The sequence below is a fragment of the Porites lutea genome, chromosome 14 (genome assembly GCF_958299795.1).
Source record: "Porites lutea chromosome 14, jaPorLute2.1, whole genome shotgun sequence".
Lineage (NCBI taxonomy): Eukaryota > Metazoa > Cnidaria > Anthozoa > Scleractinia > Poritidae > Porites > Porites lutea.
Window position 1 is genome coordinate 16,005,590 of NC_133214.1, and position 24,290 is coordinate 16,029,879.

The 24,290-nt window shown below is 38.7% G+C and overlaps 2 protein-coding genes across 2 annotated transcripts in view; one reads left to right on the top strand and one right to left on the bottom strand.

The window, feature by feature from the left end:
- LOC140924141 (neuralized-like protein 4) lies at nt 1-11,233 on the bottom strand. Its single transcript, XM_073374166.1, has 3 exons — nt 10,909-11,233; nt 1,380-1,716; nt 1-333 (listed from the first exon to the last, which is right to left on the bottom strand). Exons 1-3 carry the CDS (start codon nt 11,110-11,112, stop codon nt 221-223), a joined length of 654 nt encoding a protein of 217 aa, XP_073230267.1. The 5' UTR covers nt 11,113-11,233; the 3' UTR covers nt 1-220.
- The window catches only part of LOC140924140 (rab3 GTPase-activating protein catalytic subunit-like), a 22,901-nt gene continuing 9,520 nt past the window's right edge, over nt 10,910-24,290 (top strand). Inside the window, exons 1-18 of the mRNA XM_073374165.1 lie at nt 10,910-11,004; nt 11,469-11,520; nt 11,641-11,693; nt 12,694-12,769; nt 13,598-13,669; nt 13,985-14,111; nt 14,764-14,851; nt 15,332-15,451; nt 16,381-16,546; nt 17,356-17,537; nt 17,804-17,872; nt 18,779-18,852; nt 19,568-19,654; nt 20,044-20,210; nt 21,746-21,856; nt 22,607-22,697; nt 23,364-23,445; nt 24,220-24,274. Of these exons, the coding sequence (XP_073230266.1) occupies nt 11,500-11,520; nt 11,641-11,693; nt 12,694-12,769; nt 13,598-13,669; nt 13,985-14,111; nt 14,764-14,851; nt 15,332-15,451; nt 16,381-16,546; nt 17,356-17,537; nt 17,804-17,872; nt 18,779-18,852; nt 19,568-19,654; nt 20,044-20,210; nt 21,746-21,856; nt 22,607-22,697; nt 23,364-23,445; nt 24,220-24,274 (1,641 nt within the window). The 5' untranslated portion in view covers nt 10,910-11,004; nt 11,469-11,499. The remainder of the gene's footprint in view (nt 11,005-11,468; nt 11,521-11,640; nt 11,694-12,693; nt 12,770-13,597; nt 13,670-13,984; nt 14,112-14,763; nt 14,852-15,331; nt 15,452-16,380; nt 16,547-17,355; nt 17,538-17,803; nt 17,873-18,778; nt 18,853-19,567; nt 19,655-20,043; nt 20,211-21,745; nt 21,857-22,606; nt 22,698-23,363; nt 23,446-24,219; nt 24,275-24,290) is intronic.

Sequence of the window (24,290 nt, forward strand, 5' to 3'; positions counted from 1 at the left end):
AAAACAACCAATTCAGATTCATTTTATTTTCAGAAATGAAATATCTCTATTCTGGAGCTTCAAAGAACTTATTATGAAATAAAAAAAATAACACATACATTTTACCTTGATAAACCCATTAAAGAACATCCATTATTACATTTCCAGACGCTGCTCCTAGCAATATACAATAAATATCTAGTAAAAACTAGGTATGTACAGTTTATTATTTTATTCAATACTACTCTTTTAAAAATTCTGTAAGAATCCGTGGAAGAGGTAACTCATCTAATTTGTCTTTATCTTTCACCCATTTCAGAATTTCAGCCTTGCAGAGTTCTTCTAAAGTTCCCACTGTAGAAATGAATAGATCAATATTAAAAGAGTTTTATATTATCGTGTTGACACAAATTATAACACTGAGCAGTTTAAGATGCCACACAAAGGCAATACAAACACCAAAAATCGACAGTTATAACCAATGGGTATGGGGGGTATTTCCAATAAAGGCCTATGCGGGGAGGCAACGAAAGGGTATAAGGATTTCACTAGTTCAAGTAATGTGAAAGGGCAGGGAAATCTGTCATTTTAGGCTGTAGAAGGACCTTCAAGAGCCGACAGAAGGACTTGGTTTCCTCCACGTGCATTTAAAAGCTTTAGCTGAGGTTTTGCTAGATGGCGATTTAATATCAAGTGAATCGCAATATCCAATATTCTGATAGGCAGGTGGACAGCATAAATAAATAACCCTTAAGCAACTCTTGACCATGGAATGAAATTCAAGCTTAGAAATTAAAGGATGCTTCACATCTTAGGTCCTTAAGCCAACAGCCTAAGAAAAGAACTATCTGAGTGTCAATGTATGCACAATAGTACTAATAGGGGACACCATTTTTACATCAGCTACTGGAGATGGGACCACCATTTTATGTGGTCATCTGAGCCACTTGAAGGTCAAGCCATTTGCAGGGCAAATTAAGGCAGCACCTTCCTTAAGACCCTAAGTATTGGTCCGACCCTGGGAATTGAACCCAAGACCTCCTGCTCTGCAGTCAAACGCTTTACCGACCAAGCTAATCCTGCCACAGTTAAAGAAAACATCCAACATCTTGTGATGCCACCACTAGTTTACCTGCAAAATATGGTCTGAGGAATAGGCCTAGAATTCCATTATGATGACGTGTCACTACCCAGATCTGGGTAGTGCTTTTGATAGCTTGATGCAAATTTCGCTAGGAAGATCAATCAGAAGTAAGGATCTGGGTAGTGACACATCATCAGTATAAATTTCTCTATTCGTTCCTCAGATGACGTTTTGCACAGAAACTAGTAGTGAAATTGCAAAATGTTGGCTGTTTTCACAGGCTATTAACTTCATAAACATTTCATTATATACACACCTCCAAAGTATTTTATGGAGACTTGCTTTGTCCTACCGTAAACATCAAACACACCAAAAATTTCCTTTTTAGAAGGTATACCAGACATTGCAGTTCCTTGGTTGACTCCATTGACAAAATAATTTAAGTTTCCATCACAAGTCACTTGAACTCCAATAAGATCATTATTTTTAAGTGTATGAATGCTAAATGAATATTCTTTTTCCATTTCACCATTGTGAATCCGAGTACCCGAGAGCATCCAATAGTCCTTTCCCTCCGGGGTGAATAAGTCTGTAGCAGCCCTCACAATCCTTGTGTGAGGACAGTTGGGATTTCTGGTTGTGATTCCAAATCTCTGAAAATATATGAATAAAAACATGGATTAAATTCATCAACCTATTTTAATTACAGTAAATCCTTTATAAAGTCCCCCCTCTCAAATAATGCCCCCTCCCCTCTCTAATTAGCAACCCCTTTTCAGGAGAAGAAAGTTAATAAGCCCCCCTCCCCTCCCCCCACTAATAAATGGTAGTCATGACTGTTCAACCCTGTCCCCAAATTATAAGATGGGTGTGGTTCAGGACATTAAATGCAGTCTTAATTATTGTAAAAGACTGTTAGAATTCACTGTTTTGACAGAGTAGTCTTGATGGAGAAGACGCCACTTGAGATACAAAATTATTTAATTTTTAGGGGAAAATAGACTATGTTCCAAACTGAGGCACAGAAAAACTTAAAATTCAATTTTAGAGACTGGGAGATTTGTGTCGTGTCCAGGATACTCCTAGATAATCTGAGAGAGTTGGCATGTATGCAATGGTTTTAGAACAAGCCAGCAACCGCCAAAGTTCCACCAGCTACTTGATTGTATTTTGCTGGCTACTCTAGCCCCTCCTAGCATCAGGGGCCTTGCAGCCCCTCGATTGTCACAGCTGCCTACTTCAAAACATTTTGAATCCCTGTTTAAGAACTTGACGGATGACCTCCATGCTACTGTTTACCCAGTCAATAATTTTAAGTGTTCTTACTGTGCTTTTCACAAACATGCGAACTTTAAAATTCAAAAGCTGCCTTCACAATTGCGTTTTTCACTGCCGTCAATCATAATTACGATCACAAGCAATGAACCTTGAAACACAGAAACACACAAAACGGATCGAAATCCACCAATCACAGATCACAAACCTTGACCTTTTGAACCTTCTGTTTCCTAAGAGGTCCATTAAGATGATTGACGGCAGTGAAAAACGTAAACGTTAGTTGGCTTTTTAACTTCAGAGTTCGCGTGTTTATGAAAAACACAGTAAAATGAACCTCCACGAAATGAACAACAAAGGGCAGTCTGCCAAGTGCCTGTATTACCACAAATGTCCAGTGCTGGCCACAAGATCCCTACTTTCCTTTTTCATCCTTAGTTCCACACTTCTCAGAGGTGTGGAAGTGTGGAAAAGTCCGACAAAGTAAGGAAAATGTCGCACTTTTCCCCCAGTCATGAACCCCTTGTCATTCTTTACCTTGTTCCACACTTCTCAGAGGTGTGGAACTGTGGAATAGTCTGACAAAGTAAGGATATTGTCGCACTTTTGCCCCTGTTAAGAACCCCTTGTCATTCTTTACTTAGTTCCACACTTCTCAGAGGTGTGGAAGTGTGGAAAAGTCTGACAAAGTAAGGATAATATCGCACTTTTCCCCAGTCATGAACCCTTTGTCATTCTTTACTTAGTTCCACACTTCTCAGAGGTGTGGAAGTGTGGAAAAGTCTGACAAAGTCAGGATAATATCGCACTTTTCCCCCAGTCATGAACCCTTTGTCATTCTTTACTTAGTTCCACACTTCTCAGAGGTGTGGAAGTGTGGAAAAGTCTGACAAAGTAAGGATATTGTCGCACTTTTCCCCCAGTCATGAACCTTTTGTCATTCTTTACTTAGTTCCACACTTCTCAGAGGTGTGGAAGTGTGGAAAAGTCCGACAAAGTAAGGATAATGTCACACTTTTCCCCAGTCATGAACCCTTTGTCATTCTTTACTTAGTTCCACACTTCTCAGAGGTGTGGAAGTGTGGAAAAGTCTGACAAAGTCAGGATAATGTCACACTTTTCCCCAGTCATGAACCCTTTGTCATTCTTTACTTAGTTCCACACTTCTCAGAGGTGTGGAAGTGTGGAAAAGTCCGACAAAGTAAGGATATTGTCGCACTTTTCCCCCAGTCATGAACCCTTTGTCATTCTTTACTTAGTTCCACACTTCTCAGAGGTGTGGAAGTGTGGAAAAGTCTGACAAAGTAAGGATATTGTCGCACTTTTCCCCCAGTCATGAACCTTTTGTCATTCTTTACTTAGTTCCACACTTCTCAGAGGTGTGGAAGTGTGGAAAAATCCGACAAAGTAAGGATAATGTCACACTTTTCCCCAGTCATGAACCCTTTGTCATTCTTTACTTAGTTCCACACTTCTCAGAGGTGTGGAAGTGTGGAAAAGTCTGACAAAGTAAGGATAATGTCACACTTTTCCCCAGTCATGAACCCTTTGTCATTCTTTACTTAGTTCCACACTTCTCAGAGGTGTGGAAGTGTGGAAAAGTCTGACAAAGTCAGGATAATGTCACACTTTTCCCCAGTCATGAACCCTTTGTCATTCTTTACTTAGTTCCACACTTCTCAGAGGTGTGGAAGTGTGGAAAAGTCCGACAAAGTAAGGATATTGTCGCACTTTTCCCCCAGTCATGAACCCTTTGTCATTCTTTACTTAGTTCCACACTTCTCAGAGGTGTGGAAGTGTGGAAAAGTCTGACAAAGTAAGGATATTGTCGCACTTTTCCCCCAGTCATGAACCTTTTGTCATTCTTTACTTAGTTCCACACTTCTCAGAGGTGTGGAAGTGTGGAAAAGTCCGACAAAGTAAGGATAATGTCACACTTTTCCCCAGTCATGAACCCTTTGTCATTCTTTACTTAGTTCCACACTTCTCAGAGGTGTGGAACTGTGGAATAGTCTGACAAAGTAAGGATATTGTCGCACTTTTGCCCCTGTTAAGAACCCCTTGTCATTCTTTACTTAGTTCCACACTTCTCAGAGGTGTGGAAGTGTGGAAAAGTCTGACAAAGTAAGGATAATATCGCACTTTTCCCCAGTCATGAACCCTTTGTCATTCTTTACTTAGTTCCACACTTCTCAGAGGTGTGGAAGTGTGGAAAAGTCTGACAAAGTCAGGATAATATCGCACTTTTCCCCCAGTCATGAACCCTTTGTCATTCTTTACTTAGTTCCACACTTCTCAGAGGTGTGGAAGTGTGGAAAAGTCTGACAAAGTAAGGATATTGTCGCACTTTTCCCCCAGTCATGAACCTTTTGTCATTCTTTACTTAGTTCCACACTTCTCAGAGGTGTGGAAGTGTGGAAAAGTCCGACAAAGTAAGGATAATGTCACACTTTTCCCCAGTCATGAACCCTTTGTCATTCTTTACTTAGTTCCACACTTCTCAGAGGTGTGGAAGTGTGGAAAAGTCTGACAAAGTCAGGATAATGTCACACTTTTCCCCAGTCATGAACCCTTTGTCATTCTTTACTTAGTTCCACACTTCTCAGAGGTGTGGAAGTGTGGAAAAGTCTGACAAAGTAAGGATATTGTCGCACTTTTCCCCCAGTCATGAACCCTTTGTCATTCTTTACTTAGTTCCACACTTCTCAGAGGTGTGGAAGTGTGGAAAAGTCTGACAAAGTAAGGATATTGTCGCACTTTTCCCCCAGTCATGAACCTTTTGTCATTCTTTACTTAGTTCCACACTTCTCAGAGGTGTGGAAGTGTGGAAAAGTCCGACAAAGTAAGGATAATGTCACACTTTTCCCCAGTCATGAACCCTTTGTCATTCTTTACTTAGTTCCACACTTCTCAGAGGTGTGGAAGTGTGGAAAAGTCTGACAAAGTCAGGATAATGTCACACTTTTCCCCAGTCATGAACCCTTTGTCATTCTTTACTTAGTTCCACACTTCTCAGAGGTGTGGAAGTGTGGAAAAGTCCGACAAAGTAAGGATATTGTCGCATTTTTCCCCCAGTCATGAACCCTTTGTCATTCTTTACTTAGTTCCACACTTCTCAGAGGTGTGGAAGTGTGGAAAAGTCTGACAAAGTCAGGATAATGTCACACTTTTCCCCTGGTCATACGAAACCACTGTCATTCTTTACTTAGTTCTACACTTCTCAGAGGTGTGGAAGTATGAAATAGTCTGACAGAGTCAGGATATTGTCGCACTTTCCCCCCAGTCACGAATCCCTTGACATTCTTTCCTTAGTTACACTCCTATCTATGAAATGAGAATAAAGCACAGTGGGAGTATTTGTCGGTTTTATCCCTGCAACTCGTTTTACATCTTTTTAAATGCTATTTTAAGTTTAGACAACAATTCTGTGACTAGAAGATATTAGCTTTGTTTCACTGCCATCTGTTTGAATACCCGACCATAAAAGAAGCCTACGTTTTCTCTGTCACGAAGTCCCCGTCAGTCCTTTATCTTCGTTTATTTATTTATTTATTTTTCAACGGAAACCTCAACAACGTCATCTTATCTATGGATTTTTATGTTTGAAATTTTTTATCTTAATGTGCCATATATGAGACTTCTTATTCTGGGTTTTTCTCCTTCCTATAGATCTATTCGGCTGACTCAATGTCGTACCCAATTCAAACCCTTTGGGTATAAAACGTTTTGTTTTAGCAATTTCCATATCGTTTAATTGTGAATGCCACATTATAACGCAAATACAATACCCGGGAGCTGTCAATTGGGTACAACAGTCAGGTCTCTTAAGATCGTGACAACGCTAAAAATAGACAGTAAAGAATGCAGAGTATGTGCGTTCTATCTTCCTCGCTTTAAGATCAACTTGATAAAGTTTATAAATGCTCAAATCAATTGTTATTGTTTTATTCCTTCATCAGGTTCATGACCTAAATTGGTCTAAAAATATACAGCATTCTGTATAAAGTAATAATTGTGACTTATCGGCCTAGAGTAGCTACCTGCAGATCTCTCTGTGGAAAAGGGGGATCACTGTTTAGGTGCGTGTTATAGGGTCGGCAATATTTATGTTAACTCTACGGCACGTGACAATACTAAAATATTTGCATGGTCCACCCTTCTCTTCGTCTTTAGAGAGTCACCCTTAGGTGAATTCTTTTTCGATATTTCTTGGCCTCGAGCCGCTCGCCTCCGAGCGTGGTGTTGCGTCTTTTTCATAATTTATGTCCAGCATTTACGAACATAACCTTAGAGAAGAGGAAGAACTGCGGAACAGTGGATATATGGCATGATCTAACAATTATCAAATTTGAACCCGTACTGATAAGGAAGAAAGCTTGGTTGGAGATCGGATTTCTTAACTTCAAGTTTCTTTCAACAGCTGGCATTGAAACAATGGTTATATCTGCTATTCAAAATAAAAATAGTTCTTAAGGAAAAATGTAAAAAACCTAAAGAAATATAACCAAGTGCTCATAAAGCGCACTGAGCTTCTTGTGACTCAGGGAAAGTGCGACATTAAACTCAACTTGTCAGACTATTCTACCCTTCCACACCTCCGAGAAGTGTGGAACTAAGTAAAGAATGACAAGGGGTTCTTAACAGGGGCAAAAGTGCGACAATATCCTTACTTTGTCACACTATTCCCCACTTCCAGACCTCTGAGAAGAGTGGAACAGGTAAAGAATGACAAGGGGTTCATGACTGGGGGAAAAGTGCGACAATATCGTTACTTTGTTGGACTTTTCCACTCTTCAACACCTCTGAGAAGTGTAGAACTAAGTAAAGAATGACAAGGGGTTCATGACTGGGGGAAAAGTGCGGCAATATCCCTAGTTTGTCACACTATTCCACACTTCCACACCTCTGAGAAGTGTGGAACTAGGTAAAGAATGACAACGGGTTCATGACTGGGGGAAAGTGAGACAATATCCTTACTTTGTCGGACTTTTCCACACTTCCACACCTCTGAGAAGTGTAGAACTAAGTAAAGAATGACAAAGGGTTCATGACTGGGGGAAAGGGTGACAATATCCTTACTTTATCGGACTTTTCCACACTTCAACACCTCTGAGGAGTGTAGAACTAAGTAAAGAATGACAAGGGGTTCATGACTGGGGGAAAAGTGCGACAATATCCCTAGTTTGTCACACTATTCCACACTTCCACACCTCTGGGAAGTGTAGAAGTAAGTAAAGAATGACAAAGGGTTCATGACTGGGGGAAAAGTGCGACAATATCCTTACTTTGTCGTACTATTCCACTTTTCCACACCTCTGAGAAGTGTAGAACTAAGTAAAGAATGACAAAGGGTTCATGACTGGGGGAAAAGTGCGACAATATCCTTACTTTGTCGGACTTTTCCACTCTTCAACACCTCTGAGAAGTGTAGAACTAAGTAAAGAATGACAAGGGGTTCATGACTGGGGGGAAAAGTGCGACAATATCCCTAGTTTGTCACACTATTCCACACTTCCAGACCGCTGGGAAGTGTAGAACTAAGTAAAGAATGACAAAGGGTTCATGACTGGGGGAAAAGTGCGACAATATCCTTACTTTGTCGGACTTTTCCACACTTCAACACCTCTGAGAAGTGTAGAACTAAGTAAAGAATGACAAGGGGTTCATGACTGGGGGAAAAGTGCGACAATATCCCTAGTTTGTCACACTATTCCACACTTCCAGACCTCTGGGAAGTGTAGAACTAAGTAAAGAATGACAAAGGGTTCATGACTGGGGGAAAAGTGCGACAATATCCTTACTTTGTCGTACTATTCCACACTTCCACACCTCTGAGAAGTGTGGAACTAAGTAAGAAGTGAAGAAACTCTGGATTTCATGGCCAGGGCTGGACATGGCTCTGTATTACAGGGGTCAATATAATGTATCTTGAGATTGTATCAAGTTAGAAATTGTGGGCAAAGGAGAGATTCATTTTTATAGTATGATTAGACTGGATAAAATGACTGAAGAATGCCAGGCACCAACTCTACAGTGTCCACCTCAAGGGGATTGTCATCTTATGCAGGTGTCAAGTGTCCTTTAAGTTCCTTGTATTAAGTTGATCATATATACTGCGACACTCTGAGGATACTTGGCCTTCACGTTGATGAGTGTGTTGGCAGACATATTGGCCAACTTTACAGCCACATATTGGCTGAAATGACTGCAAATACCTGGCCAACATATTAATTGATACGTGATTGGTTGCTTTGCTGGTGGATACTTGTTTGATACTGCTAGTGTTACATTACAATGAGATGTCGGCAACACACAGGTGGCATGTTCGTCTACTTTTGTATATTTCATATTTTCATTTGGTAAGGTGCTGTAGCATGCATTGCTACCATTATGGTATGCAGAGTAACATTTGAACAAAAAACAAGCATGGACGCTGACCCGCCTAGCAAGCATTTAGGCGCAAGTTTGTTAAGAATTGCACAGCAGGCTATGCAGATACATGCAATACTCTTACGTTTAACTGGTCAAAGCCGCTAAAGTCCCTTAACAATAATTATTGGTGCCTTACTAACAGAAATAGGGACCTTAAGATCCGAGGACGGAGACGGCTGAGAAAACGTCACTGAAAAAGTGAATTCATGTTCTTTCAATCTTCATTGCGATTACTCCAACTCACTAACTTTTTCAAATGTAGGCGAACCATCCTAACGTTGAATTTCTAAGAACCAAATCCAAGTGCAGAAAGAGAGAGGAAATTTTGTTGTTGCTTGTGTACTTCCTCTGTACATTGTGAAATTAGGCATTTTCATGTCGTAGTCATGCAGTAACGGCAAAGAAATCTACAAAAAAGCGTGATGCACGTGCAAAATTGTTGTTTTGCTAATTAAACCTATTGCTTTTGGGGTGTTTCCGTTGCCGTCGCCGTCGTCGGATCTTAAGGTCCCTAATAACAGGAACATGAGTAGACAGAAAATAATACCCAGAAGAAGAGTCAACCAGGTATCAGTAAAGTATCAGCTATATGCCAGTCACCTATCAGTAGACATGTGGACTAATAATATATTACTGGTCAACATGTCGACTATCAATATTTCGGCAGATAAGCAAAGGACACGTCCACCATCTCGACCAACACTCCACCTTCTAAGGCATACCAACATATCAACCACGACTTTGACAAGACAACATGTTGACTAATAGCTGGCTGATGAATGAATGAATGAATGAAGAGTCGTGGATGAGAGGACAACCGACATGCCCTCTTACAATATATTTTAACATGTGAAGTGTAAGCTCAGACGTCAACATACAAAGGTACCACTGGCAGCCGCTCGCTTGGTCCAGCCGGGTTCAAACCCGTGACCTCCCACTAAGCAGACCAGCGCTCTCCCAACTGAGCCAACCAGGATCATATGTTGGTTGAGATATGTCGGCCAACATATTGACTGTGTGTTGTCCAATAATATTGAACAATATTGAATAATATATAGAGGATATTACACGGTGGCGAGAAGATATGAATTTTATGTTCGAGTGGCAAGAACAATATCTCACGAGTGAGCGAAGCGAACGAGTGAGATATTGTTCTTGCCACGAGAACATAAAATTCATATCTTCGAGCCAACGTGTAATGTTCTTTTTATTATATGGAGAAACCAAGTCAACAAAAGCAAAAGGTGGGAATCGTGACGTCATTGAACGATACGACACTCACAAAGGTGACATACGGAAAATACGCCACTCGGGTCCCGGATGAAGTGGCGTATGGAATCTACGAGTGGTTTAGTTCCTAGTAAAACACTCTCCTCCATATAATAATGAACAATATCGAATCATATTGAACAATATTTGTGCCTTAAGTACACAAGATCCAATTGGATTAAAGAGGGGTTTGTCTGAGAAAGCCATAGAGTGAGACAGATCACACCCTTCAAGATCTGCCTAATTCTTCTTACCAGTACAAAAATATTGTTTTATTATGATTAGGGTTATGCTTGAAGAAACACTTGGGTAAAAAAGAAACAGCTTAGGTTGATAGAGAAAACCAAGGGTGGAGAAAACAATATGGCCTGGGTTTAAAAAATCACCAGAATGAAAATTTGACCTGTAAGAAATTTTAATAGAAATTATATGGATTTGTCATCATTTTATCTCTTGTTTTCTTTCTTCTTACAGTTGCCAGTGACTTCAATATTAACCTTAATGTCATCACAATAGTTGATCATTAACACGAGCTACATGCAGTTGCATCAAAGCAAGATTAAGTTTTGTTACGTCAGATGATTGTTTAAAATAATATTTTGAGCTTTAATCCTGTACGTGCAGTAATGTGCTAACACTACAAAGCAGACTTAATACGTTTCGCCTTCAAAGTTGCTTGAAATGTTAAGGAATGCCTTTTTAAATGTATAAGCGTTTACGCCGATCGTGTCACACAAAAAAAAACATACGTACGTGATAGGAAATGAAGTAGGTTTCCATGTAAATGATAATTCGTTTAAAATTATTTCGTTCCGACGTAGTTGGCAGTCCTCGAAAGTAGAATCCCTGCAACATTTATTATTTCTTACCAGCGATCCTGCCCATTTTGACTCTAATTCTTCAATTTTCAGCTGGAAAACCTCACCAACATGCAGTGGTCTGTCACTAAACACCATTCCATGATCGTAAGTATCTCCTTCTCTGATAGCTCGTTGGTTGTTGTCTGCTAAAGTTATATAGCGACCACGCCGTTCGTGTAAGGCTAATACCCATTCCACAGGAACTAAAGACATCAATGTCTTGTTTAGTGCTATAAATAAGCCGTAGAAAACATCAAATCTCTAGCTTCTCGAATGCCACACGCATCGAGTACGAGTTTCTTGTTTACTGCACGTACTTCTACCGTTATGCAAAGGCCTGGGAACAAGTTAGACGTCATAAACCAAAATTAAGAAATTATCACAAGGTCCACAAGGAAAATAATTTTGAAAATCGTATTCTTTTAAATATTGTTCTTATTTACTTCTAGTAAAATATGTCAAAGATGTCACAAATTTTTAATGTGGAAACTTAGAAAATCGATTGACATTATCAGAAGAAAGAGCAACAATAACAAAAATGTGCTGGAATTCCTTTCTTCTTTTCGCAAAGACAGCGCATGCTCAGAGCAGGAAACAAAAATGGCGGACGGAGCGGACGAGGTGAGTGAAAAACTCTTTTTTCTAATGAAGCCCTAAAATAATTCATTTTCTGCGACTTTAATAATTCTCCACAAAGAATGCTGAAAATTCATCGTGTTGCTTTATTTTTACAAAATTTAGGACGATGAAGTGTTTGAAATAACAGATTTTACAACCTCATCAGAGTGGGAAAGGTAATTTTCAGTCTGTAATTTTTTAATTTTTTTTGCCCACATGAAAAACTTCTTTTTATTTATATCAGTTAAAATTTCAATCATTTAAATCTAAGCTTATTAGAATTTAGGTTTGTCACTGGCCCGATGAAGCTGCTCGGAAGAGAAGTCACCAATGATGAGTTTCCCTGACCCCAAACAATACTAAAATAATGTTGGAAGAATATATACATATAATGACATGTCATTGTTTCCTGCGACCAATTAGGAGAGACCTTCCAAGCAGCTCTTACACTACTCTTTTATAAGGTTGATTGGTTGAAACTTGTGGTCGTACTTCTGTGAAATGTCGTTGAATTTTATTTGTTGTTCTTGGAAAATTATGTGGTGTTGACAAGAAATTTCTCAGTGAAATGTTTCACTGGACATTGCAAAAAAAAGCAGAGGCAGCGGAGCATTTTGAAACTTGGGAGGGGTGGGGGGGGGTGGAGGGGGGCTTATCTTCACTTAGCCATGCACATACCTGTACTGAAATTTTCCAAAATACCCTTGGCAATCTTCACAGTATCCAGTCTGTCTGTACAGACAGGGAGGGGATTAAAGAAAGAGAAGATGGCGAAAAGGGTTAGGGGGGGGGGGGGGTGGCAATTATTTGCGGGACAGCTATTATTCGAGGAAATATGGTACTTGCCTGGATGGTGAGCAGGAAATTGGGCTATAAATTAAATTGATTGGAGAGAGATTTAAAGTCACATTTGTGACAATTTGGCAAATGTGATATTGTACCATGTGACCAAGTTTCACCTTTACTTGTGCACAGTTTTCTGTTCACTTTAGCTACACAGAAATAAGTGGATTCACCCCAGTTTTATCCACAAGAATAGTTGTTCATTTGATTTTCAAGCTGTTTTTACCTGCTCATTCTCTATTCTGAGAATTTCTCAAGTTGATTGAGACGTTGTTCGCTGTTTGTCTTAAACATGACTTCTAACTGGAGCAAAATTAAATTTAATAATTTCAGATTTTCTGCAAGACTTGAGCATCTTCTCATTGAGTGGAAGTTAGATGGACCGCATAGAAAATCAACATCGACAGAGGTAACTTTAAGGAACTCAATAAACTATAGATTTAGCTAAGGCCAAAAGTGAAGATCTCATGGGATATTTTAAGAAAAGGCTTTCTGCAGTAATTCAATGTTTGTCGTAAGCAGAAGCAAACTGAATTCCTTCTAAAAAAATAGACCTTAGCCTGCCGATCAGTTGGAAACCAATAACTGGTCAGAAGAGATATTTTAAAAAAACACTTTACCTCAATGAGTTATACACCTTAGCCCACAATACAGTCATGTGACACTGGTCAGTGGATATCTTTTTTGACAGCTGTCAATTGACTATAACATGAATTTCCAATGTCAAGATTAACACAGATTGTAGCTGGACTCCAAGCTAGTAAGTGTGACATTTCACATCTGCTTACATGAATGACTGAACATACATATGTATCAGTATATACTTCATGCCAGTATGCCATATAGTCGCCCATCACTCTCAATCCCATTCCCTTATGGGCAACTATATGGCATACTGGCATGAAGTATATACCTATGTATTGACGATTTTGTCAGAACCAAGATCTCTTGGATGCTAGATAACCAATATTATTTTTATTACCCATTGTGCTCCGCTACACATACTTCGTGTGTGCGAACGCTCCACTATCACTAAACTAAACCCTCTCAGAAGGCTAGTGATAAATTATGGATATAAAGCAGCTAAATCCCTAAAACCTTCATTTCATTTGAGTTAACGCTACCACTTATACAGCATAATATAACCAATGATATTGCAGCTTTTATCACCATCAACTACAGTGCTTACAGTACAATATTATCTTCTGGATATTTATACTAAGAATATTTTTTTCAGGGAAAAGGATTTTTAGGAAACGGTGAGAAGAGCAAACTAAATCCCATTCCGAATAAAAAAGATGAAGTAGATGTAAGTGTGTTCACTTTAAAATGAAGTGCTATTGTATTTTATAGTGCTACAAAATGAGCAGAGTCACTCAATTTTTCTTACATATATTGTTATTTTTTTTTTTTTTGTCAAGAAATCATCTCCAGCCCATCGCCATCACCTTCTAGGCAAAACCATGCTCATTGTTTGCTTCCTTCATGGTTTCTAAGAGGTCATGATTGGAACTGACTGTCAGAATTGTCTTGTTTGATGAATTATTGAATGATGTTTTATGTTTGAATTTAAGTTTAAAAGTATAAAGTAAGATTTTTATTTACTAAGTCTGCTTCTTTTTAGCAAAGAGAAGGAACATGGGGAGTGATTTCTGAAAGAATATCTTTTGCCACCTTCAACTTTGTTGTGTCCTACCACCACCTGAGAACTAAAAAGAGAACAACAATCAACAAAAGTAAACAAACAGAAGGTTGGTGGAGTTTTCGGTCAGATTCCTTTCTCAGTAATGTTACCATAATCATAATAATGTGCTAGATACCAAGTTCAAAATTTCAAACAAGAAAACTGGTATCTAATAAAAAAAATAAATGTTTTTTTTTTTTAACAGTAGCAGGTACCCAAAATTTAACAAGTTTGTCCCTTCCCTCAAAAATTTAAATGGAAATGTGAAATTTGTAATATATATTTTGTTTGTGATTCTACACTTCTAATCCTTCTTGACTTGACTCAACTGCTTTGGCCAATGGAGAGGTCTTCATCTGGTGACACCCATAAAAATCCTGTCCTTTTCCTAGCAAGCATCAAACTCATGCTGCTGTGGCAGTGATAATAAAATATTAATTATAACTGTAGGATTGCATGCACTTGCAATGTAAACTGATAGAAAATTAAACCAAGCTGCATTTACATGTGTATAACAGCATCTAATGTAACTAACAAAAACATTAAGTTACAAAGTAATATTATTACCTTCAATATTTGCACACAAGAAACAATAACGGGCTTAAGGTAAAGTTCAATTTAAATCAAAGACTAGTGCAAAAAATTATGATTCATAGCTTTAGGTGTCCATGCAAGTTTATGAGTGTTTCTGTCAGTATTAAGAATGATTTTTTTTTCAGATTTAGAAGATAGCTTACCTGATGCAATGAAGGAGATGTTTGACATGGAATTTGATTTTCCTCCCAGAACACATTGCCTCAGCAGATGGTACTATGCATTTGCAAATAATTTGTTACCAAAATATAATTCTCTCCATGGAAGTTTATTATTATGAGCCCTTCCGTTTTAACCCCGTTGAAATTCCAGTCAGATAGCATACGGTAAAAATTTTGGCCTTTACTCCAATGCCCATCAGAATTTCTAGTCGGAGACCCACCCTCAGAGGGTTCTAGATCTGGAGCCAGCAAACCTTGCAGATTTGCTGAGAATTAACAGCAAGCTCAACGTCAAGGCCTTGCTCTGAGCCTAATGCTCTGATCCTCTGAAATCCAGGGTGCCTCATGTATAATCTGTCTTCCAAGTTTCCCAATAGCAAAATCAAGGTGCCACAGGCTGTCAGGTCATACTAGAGCACAGCTCTGAACACACCCTAATCAAACTTTTGGCGTGATAATAGGTTGAGATGAGAGTTGAGCCTTCATTCAAAGTTCTTAAAGATCATTAATTGAAATCATTATTTCCTTTTAGGTATGGATTAAAAGAATTCCTTGTGATTGCTCCTGCTGGAGATGCAGAAGTCATAGATAATGAATCAAAATGTCACCTTCTTCTGAGCTCTGTCGCAATTGCAGCCACCAACACAAAATGGTAAGCAAGAAGTTCCTGATATGTACTTTTGTTTCCTTCTTCAATGTTGAGGTTAAAAAAGCTCTGAAAACAATCTCTGTTGAGGTACAAGTACAATAACCTGTTTTGTTTTATCAATCTCTGTTCTAAACAAAAAGAAATACAAGATAGTAAGTTGTCAGTAATTGGTCCATTTAGAGGTTTGTGTGCTGTTGACTATACATGGAGGTGTGGTGGCTGAGTTGTTAACACCTCAAACTTTGGATCTGTGGGTAGGTGTGGGGTTCTATCCATGCCATCACATTGCATCCAGTGACAGGAGACCTAACCCCTCTTTGTGCCTCTTCACAAAGCTGTTTAAATGGGTATAATTAGCAACATTATAATGCTGCAGGTGACCCTGTAGCATCTCATGTAGGGGGAAGTAGCTTATAATCCTTCAGTGTGGGTGCTTGAAACTAACAGAAACAGGGTAAAGCTGTGGTCATGTCTGCTTCCTTGGCTTGTGCATACTTTTACCTTTTTTATACTACTATGTGGCCGGCAGAATTCTTCCATGCCCAGTTTAAACAATCTGAAGATAAACATCCAAAAACTAACACTAAATACTACTACATACATATCTAAATACTAACCTCATTCTGCAGCTAAAGTGTCTGTTGAAAATGTTAGTGCTTAAGGTAGTTTAGTAGAAATCAGCAGAGACCCCAAAATGTAGCATGGGTAGGGGTGGGAAAGATAGACTGATAAGGATAAAGAATTAGAGTTAAGTGTATGGCAAATGCAAACTACAGCTCAAGCTCCTGGTTGACAGTATCTCAAATAAGAATCTGTAGAAATAAATAGTTTCAAAAATAAAAAGTAACAAATGCCCTCACCACATTTTCTGTTTGCCATATGTGTAACAATAAAGCAATATTAAAAATTTATATAATTTATCATTTTTGCAGCACAGTGCCCATGTTTGCTCATGTTCTTCAGCAGTGGAGAAAAATCTACTATGGCTTCTGTATTGGTGGAGGATTCCGCACCGCATTTCAGATTTCCCAGCTTCGCCGTATTCCAAGTCAATTTCAGCATTTGGCTGGACTGCTTGAAATCTTCAAGGACAAATTAGTGAGTACAATCTGATTTGCCCATTTCCCTTCTTATCTTTCCCCTTCAACTTAAGGCCAGCATAGCTGGACCAATATATTAAAGAAGAAGGAGAATTCAAACACCAGAAAGCTGAGAAAAATTTTCTGAGCTCCAGGTGACTCGCAACCCTCCAAATTCTAGTTTGGACACTCTAACCACTGAGCTACTGGAACTCTAGTGGCGAGCAGGGTCAGAATTTAAATACAAGTATGCCAGATTTTTAGGATTTTATCGGGGACTTGCTTGAAATTTGGCCATCCACCAGTTAGTGTACAAACACAAGACTGTATATTTATATTAAAGAAGAAGGAGAATTCAAACACCAGAAAGCTCTGAAAAATTTTCCCTTCGAGTTGTAGTTTGGATGTTCTAACCAGTGAGCTACTGGAACTCTAGTGGCAAGCAGGGCTGGAATTTAAATACAAGTAGGTGTACCAGTATAACAAGGGCAAAATTCCCAATCAGCATATCTCTTAAGATAATTATTGAGAGACATGAACTTTACCATTCCAGCAAGGTAACAAACCCAGGGTGAATCATTTAACCCCTTAGCCCCACAGTATATCCAAATAGAATTTCTCCAGACTGATGACCTTACATTTCCTTAAGGAATAAGTTGAGAGAATTTGTTAAATGATCAAAGCATTTTCCTTTGGGTGATCATCTTAATTCTCATAACCTTTCCTCTTGATTATGTATCAACATTGTCAGGAGAAAATTGATTTTGGTCATTTTGGGGATTTCAAGGGTTAAGCAGCACTCTTAATGATTGGTTTCTTTTATCCTAGGCATGCCCCATATCTCCAGTACCACCAGTTACACTGACAGTTCGATTTACGTACATCCTGGATGAATGGACAGACTACGCATGGCCTCAGGAGCCTCCTGATCCGTCGTCGTGTTTGGAATGTAAAGTTGGAGTAGACAACTTAAGCAGATTGCCATTTGGGGCATGTCTAGATCCAATAAGGTAAGAATGCACTTTCCTCAGGTACTTCATTTTTCTAATGTCAGTAGTTGAATATAAGCATAGCTTGAATCCTCAAAAGCTTGGCAAGGGGAGTAGGGGTACTAGGGGTCACAAGCATGCCTGAAGGAGGTGGAATGCAATAAAATTCTGCAAGTATGAACTGTTAAATGTTTGGACCTCTTTGTCTAACTTTACTTTTCCACTTAGCACTAATGTTTCCTTCTTACATGTAGCAACACTGATTGTTGGAAGGTTCTTTTCCATAGAGAGCTTCATTTATCGACTACATGGCCTTGCCTTTCAGAGGAAGTCATTGTTGACAATTCTGTTTATTCGTAAGTCTTTAAGAGAGTTTAAAATATGCCTTGTATGTTTAAAAAAGAAGTAATATCAAGCATTCGACACAGTGTTTCATCACCAGATGAGACACCTCGAAGTTCATCAAAAATACTTTGCTGCGCGTCGTATTTTCAACTCTCTTCTCAATGTTTCATCTGGCGATGAAGCACTGCGTCTCATGCTTGATAAATTACTTAAATTCTTTCTTTGTTTAACAAGAGAATGAGAAGTTGTAAGAAGCATCTGGCATTTCGTTCCAAGTCAGTTGAGACTCTTTGCTAGGCGATTCCCCAGAATGTCATTGCATCAGTAGAATCGGGGGGGGGGGGGGGGGGGAGAATTTGTCAGTTTTACAGCTTGCAAGCATGTTCTAACCCAGAAGTCATTTTAAGTAGCCCGAAAAAAATTTTTGACAGGCAGGATTAATAACTAATTTATTATAATTAATTAATTGATTATGCCATAAGGTATATTAATTACTTGCTCTATTAATTCATGGTTGGAGTAAGCTTTAATAAAAGGAAATCTTTAGGAGCTTTAGGGCCACCTTACTTCAAGGATTTCTTAATTGTTTTTACCCAAAGGATGTGCATATCACACAACGTTTATGTAATATGATACAGTGAGTTGTTTTTGCAGATTTTAGTTTTCAGAGTAGCTTGGTCCATGTGGACTTACTAAATAATATTAATTATTGTAATTATGTAATTTGAAGTCCATGAAAAACTTCACTTGCCTGTTAAGCAAATTAAGAACAGAATTCACTATCCCAATCGCAAAATCTACTAGCCCCTAGCCATGGGACACAACTTTCTTTGCATGCTATACACATGGCCATTGTAAGAATAGCTAATCTCTAGAGGTTTTCCTTACTTGCAGTTCTCGTTATTATTGCTTCATAGTGACCTGGACCCATGCCATGCCCCCCAGTGGTCAGTGAGAGCTAAAATGAGTGATAATCCCCAATGCTTACTAGGTTAGTACACATTCCTTCCTGGTTATTATCGATATCATGGCTGAATACACATGCGGATAAGTCCCGATACTTACCAACATCAATTTTCTCATGCGGTTAATGGATATTGGTGGGAGAAAATTGATGTTGGTAACTATTGGCCAATAGTTACCAACATCAATTTTCAGTCTCTCACCAACATCCATATATAATCATGAGAAAAGGTAACGAGAATCATAAAATGGTCACCAAAAGGAAAATGCTCTGATCTTTTAATGAATTCTCTCAACTAATGTTTAGGGAAATGTATGAAGATCAGTCTGGAGAATTTGTTTGTTGATACTAGGACTTCAGTGGTTTAAGATGAAGCAAATTCTGTGTTCTGATTGGCTCCCCAAGCCATCTTGCCTCTTTACGATTTGCAGATCACAGCATCTTGTCTGACAATAGTTGTATTGTTATACTTGTTTTTCGAGATTTTACTTTGTCAGATGACCTTGAAAAAGAAGTTTTTGTACACGTGAATTTATAGGAATTTTAAGTGTGTCTTAAAGTACTTGTGTCATTTCCCCAAACTTCAACGACAGAATTCATTACCTGTATGACTCTATTGGGAACTTTTTTATTGCATACTGGACATTGTGTTAAGGAAGGCGATCATTTTTGTTAAGGTTGAAGTGTAATTGAAAAATGCCTGACCCTCAAGATTATATTGTTGATTGACTCCTCTTGCTAGGTGAATATCTTAGTGGCTACATAACATTGTGCCACAGACAAGAATCCACTCTACAGCTTCTAAACAAGACAGTCATGGATGATGATAGTGAGCTGCTATTTTGCATTACCTTATCCCTTTAAATTAATATTTATTTTATTAATTTATATTCACATTTGAATGAGGGCAAAATTTTATAGAGTAATAGCAAAAAAAATTAATCGGAATGCACAAAAATAAATGTTGCAAAATTTGATAATTTAATATGTTCATTTGTATCTTAAAAAAACACCAGTTAATCCACGTGTCCTAGAATTTCTTTAGGTCACAAACTTGATGGCTGAAATAAAAAAGGAAAGTAAGAAAGTTTTTTTACACATTTCTTAAATTTTTATTTTTGGCTGGATTCTTTACTCGGTCATAATTCTGAAAGCATTGATTTTGTCAAATTTTAAGTGCATTTAAATCATTAATTTTATTTGACTCTTTTTTCTCAGATAACTTAGCAGACATAACTCAAGCTCTTCAGCGGCTCACAGAGGGTCCTCATGTGGCATCCTTGTCGACAGCTGTTTCCAGAGCAACTTCAAGAATATCGGCCATGGGTGAACGAAGTTCTGATGAATTTCCAATCCCTGGAAATCTTCTCAAGGAAATTCTTAAGGTAGTTTACAGTGGAGCCTTAAACTGAAGTGCTACATGTAACAAATTCCCTGGTATAATGAACAAGATTCTTCGCCCCAGTAAAAATGAAATATATGAAAAGTAATCTTGCTAGTCCCATTTTATCAAGGTTTCACTAGTTACAGGGTTCGCACATCTCGAAAGTCCTTGAAACCTCCTTGAATTTTTTGTTCAAAAAAGGTACAAACCCTGTAGTTAGCCTGTAATACATTAAAATGTCTCCTTTAGGACACCTGTTCATAACCTGAGAAAACAGCTGACATTTTTTGATGGGCTGGCTTTGCCATGAAATGATAGACTGTTCACAGTCCCCTATTTTTCCGTGTGATCGTCGAGATCGAGCGCGTCTCACCGTTAATGGCGGCCATCTTGATTTTTAGATGTACCGAGGGGGCGGGCGTCGGGGATTATAGCTCTAGGGGGTGGGGGGGGGGGGGCGAGAAAAATCGCCTCCTCGCCAAACCGTCCCCCGCCCCCTAAGTAGATTTGATACTCATCCCCAGGTTAAGACTCGGTACGACTGAAAATCAAGATGGCCGCCATTAATGGTAAGACGCGTTCGATCTCGACGATCTCACGGAAAAATAGGGAACTGTGAACAGTCTATGAAATGATGTCTGAGGAACGAGAGCAGAAATTCCATGCTGATGATGTGTCACTACCCAGATCTGCCGGGTAGTGCTTCTGATAGGTCATGCCACAGGGAAATTTGCTTCAACCAATCAGAAGCACTAACGTCATCAGTATGGAATTTCTTTGCCAATTTCTCAGACATTACAGTCAAACCCTGTTAATATGGCCACTGAGGGGGCCGCAGAAAGTGTCCGTATTAAGCGGATTGAATTTAGAGAAAATGTAAGGGCTTTCTTTCCCCGGGGACAAAGAAAACTGTCTTTAATAGTAAGGTGTCTGTATTAAGCAGGTGTCCCTAAAGCGTGGGTTGACTGTATTTTGTAGGGAAACCATTGATGGCTTTGTGACTGTCAGCTGTTTTCTCAGGTTACTCTGAAAAACTTGTGCTGAAGATCCATAAGTGGTACAATAGGGGCTTCAATCAATCAATTAATCAATCAATCAATCATTTATTTTAACACGTTACGTCAGAGAGCTAAAAAACTGGCTCAAAATACAAACGTGTATAAATAAAATCTATAATAATTACAGCTATATAATATTATTCAATTTTAAAAACAACTCAATAAATATTTACATATAAAAAACTTGGTAATAAGAACATAAAATATAAAAAGCTAAAACCGACTAAAAAGCCACATACTAAAAACGTGACTAGGAAAACTATAATACTTGTTCTAAAAACAGTTAAAAGCCACAATCGTGCACTATAAGACACGTTCTAAAAAGCTGCACTGAGCTTCTTTCAGTGAGCCATTTTAAGGAAAATTCATTTTTTCCTGAAATATGTGGAAATTTGGTGTGAAGAACTTGTAACCGCATGTTGAGTCTTCCATCATATGAGGATTAATTCAGTCATCCGTTTTTTTTTTCTGCTTACAGCATTTATTTCCAGATGCTGATCAAGATTTAGAAGAGCTAGAGGTTGCACAACAGGAAATGCTATTTGATAAAATGGAAAATAAGGAAGCTTATAATAGCCAGGGAACACAGGTTTGATGAAACTTTGTGTATGTTGTGGTTCAATTTTATCCTTGGTTTGAATTTTATTTCCCTTTGTTTTAAACTCATTATCATACATAACCATACCCAAAAACAATGGGATATAAAATTTAAACTGGGGATAAAATTGAACTACAATATGTACTTGTGTCTGTAGATACTTAACTGATTCTTAGAAGGCTACAATCAAAGTTCCATTTTGTTTGTTTGATATTTCATTCACCAATTTATTCTCATTTCATTACCATCATTTCTTTCAATTATTCAGTCATTCATGCGCACATACATTAAGTCAATCCGTAAGATAGACACAAAACATTGTCAACTGAGTTCATACAGTCAAGCTACCACCAAAAAAGATTCAAAAGTTGATGTTTCAAGTGCATATATTTTCCACTGTTATTTTAGCTTCGCATTCTTTCTTACAGTTTGTCGCCTTTAGGTGTCGCAGTGCGCTTATCGCCTGGTTTTTGCGGTTATTTAAGCGGTAAATAATTTACGTTCGTTTGAGCGAAGCGAATTAGAACGTAATAACCCTTTCTCACAGCAGATAAGCCATTCAATCAGGCCTTTAGCTAGCCTGAGAAACCAACTTTTTGCGGAGAAACCGGTGAAGGCAACACAAAATGTCGGCTTTGCTCCCCGGCTATTGTTTGACCAGTCAGACACTAATTTTTTCCCTCCGCTATTGCGGTAAATATTTAATTCTTGAATTTTACTTTGAAAAAATTTACGTTCCAGGACAAGTTTCGTGGGTTAAAAACTGCACCAGAAGACAGCCTTACTTTCTTTCTTGCTGTGTGCATATGTATAGTTTATCATAGTTATGGAGGTGAGTATGCTTCTTCAAAGTTTAATAAAACCCATGTGTTGCTATTTTAGTTGGGCAGGAATTATTATTATTTTTTCATGCAACACAAATTCTTATTAGAATAGACCATTTCCACGATGGCGTCAGTTTACCCCTTGTCTTCCTCTTCCTCCTCCCCCTCCTCCTCCTCTTCCAGCTCCTCCCCCTCCCCGCCCCCTCCTCGTCCTCGTCCTCGTCCTCCCGCTTCCCCTCTTTCACCTCGCCCTCGTTTCCTCTCCTTCTTTCTCTTTTCCTCTTCCATCTCCCCTCCTACTCTTCTCCCTCCTCCATTTCCCCCTCTTCCACCTCCCCCCTCCCGCTCCTCCTCATTTTGCTTCATAGTTATTATGCAAAATAGGCCTTCGTTATTCAAACCTTGCAATTGTAACCAAATATTTAAATTTGGAAAAAAAAACTGAAGTAGAGTCTGATAGTAGTAGAAAGACGCGAACGTGCAAATATCCTGTTGCAAGATGTCTGGAAATCAGTTTGTTAAAAGATATAACCCCTTACCTGCGATCAGGCGTTCTTTTCAGTTTTCAGGGCAGCATAAAAAGAAGGGAGGAAGTAACTCCTGATGGCAGGTTATCAGACTTCATAATCCAGTTTAGTCTAAGCAAAGCATATCTTCCTTTTTTTTCTTGGCAGGTTTAAGAGCCGTGGCGCATTTATGGCAGGAGTTTGTTTTAGAAATGCGATATAGATGGGAAAATGATATATTTATTCCAAGGTACATAATGGAAAAAAAAATTACGGCTCTCATATAAGTCACTCATACGTGTCAAATTTACAACCTCTTTCGTTCTTTTGTACGCGGGGAAATAACCCAAGTAGAATTATAAACCTTCATCGGGTCTCGTCTTACAATTACGGTATAATTATAATATATAGATTTAGGCAGGGCTAAAAGTGAAGCTCTCGTTAATATGCTACGCAAACGAAAAATAAAATCATGTAATGCTAAACGGCGACGCCACGAGAACCGCAAAAACAAACAGCTTTTCAGGTGTAGCACACTTTTTTGTACATTGTACATTGTTTTGAAAGACTAAAACGTGAAACTTCCTAGTTACACGTGTCCGTTTAATGCAGACCCGTACCTAGTCGCTATTTATGTGTTTTTGGGGTGAGAGAAGATTGGGGGTTTGATTTAGGCGCGCGGGGTACGAAGGAAAAATAGCTATTTTCCTTCGTACCTTCCCATGATACCCCGTGCGCCTCAACCTAACCCCCAATCTTCTCTCACCCTAAAAACACAAACATACCGACGGTGTACGAGTCTGGCACGGACGGACGGACGGACGGATGGACAGTCACCTGATAACCAAAATTTCTCGGATCTAAAGGTCACCATTTTTTCTTACTCTTCTTGCTCCGGTGTAAGCGCTTTGCACGTGAGAGAGCTCGATATCGGTAACTACAGAATGCGAGCGTTAGATAACGTCTCAATATTCATGCTAGAATTAGCTCACACAGCAGATAATTTCTCTCTATATTTACACAGGCTAAAACTGCAGCCACCTAATTTGGGGAGTTGTTTAGTTCATCAAAAATTACAGGTTAGTTTTCTTTTTT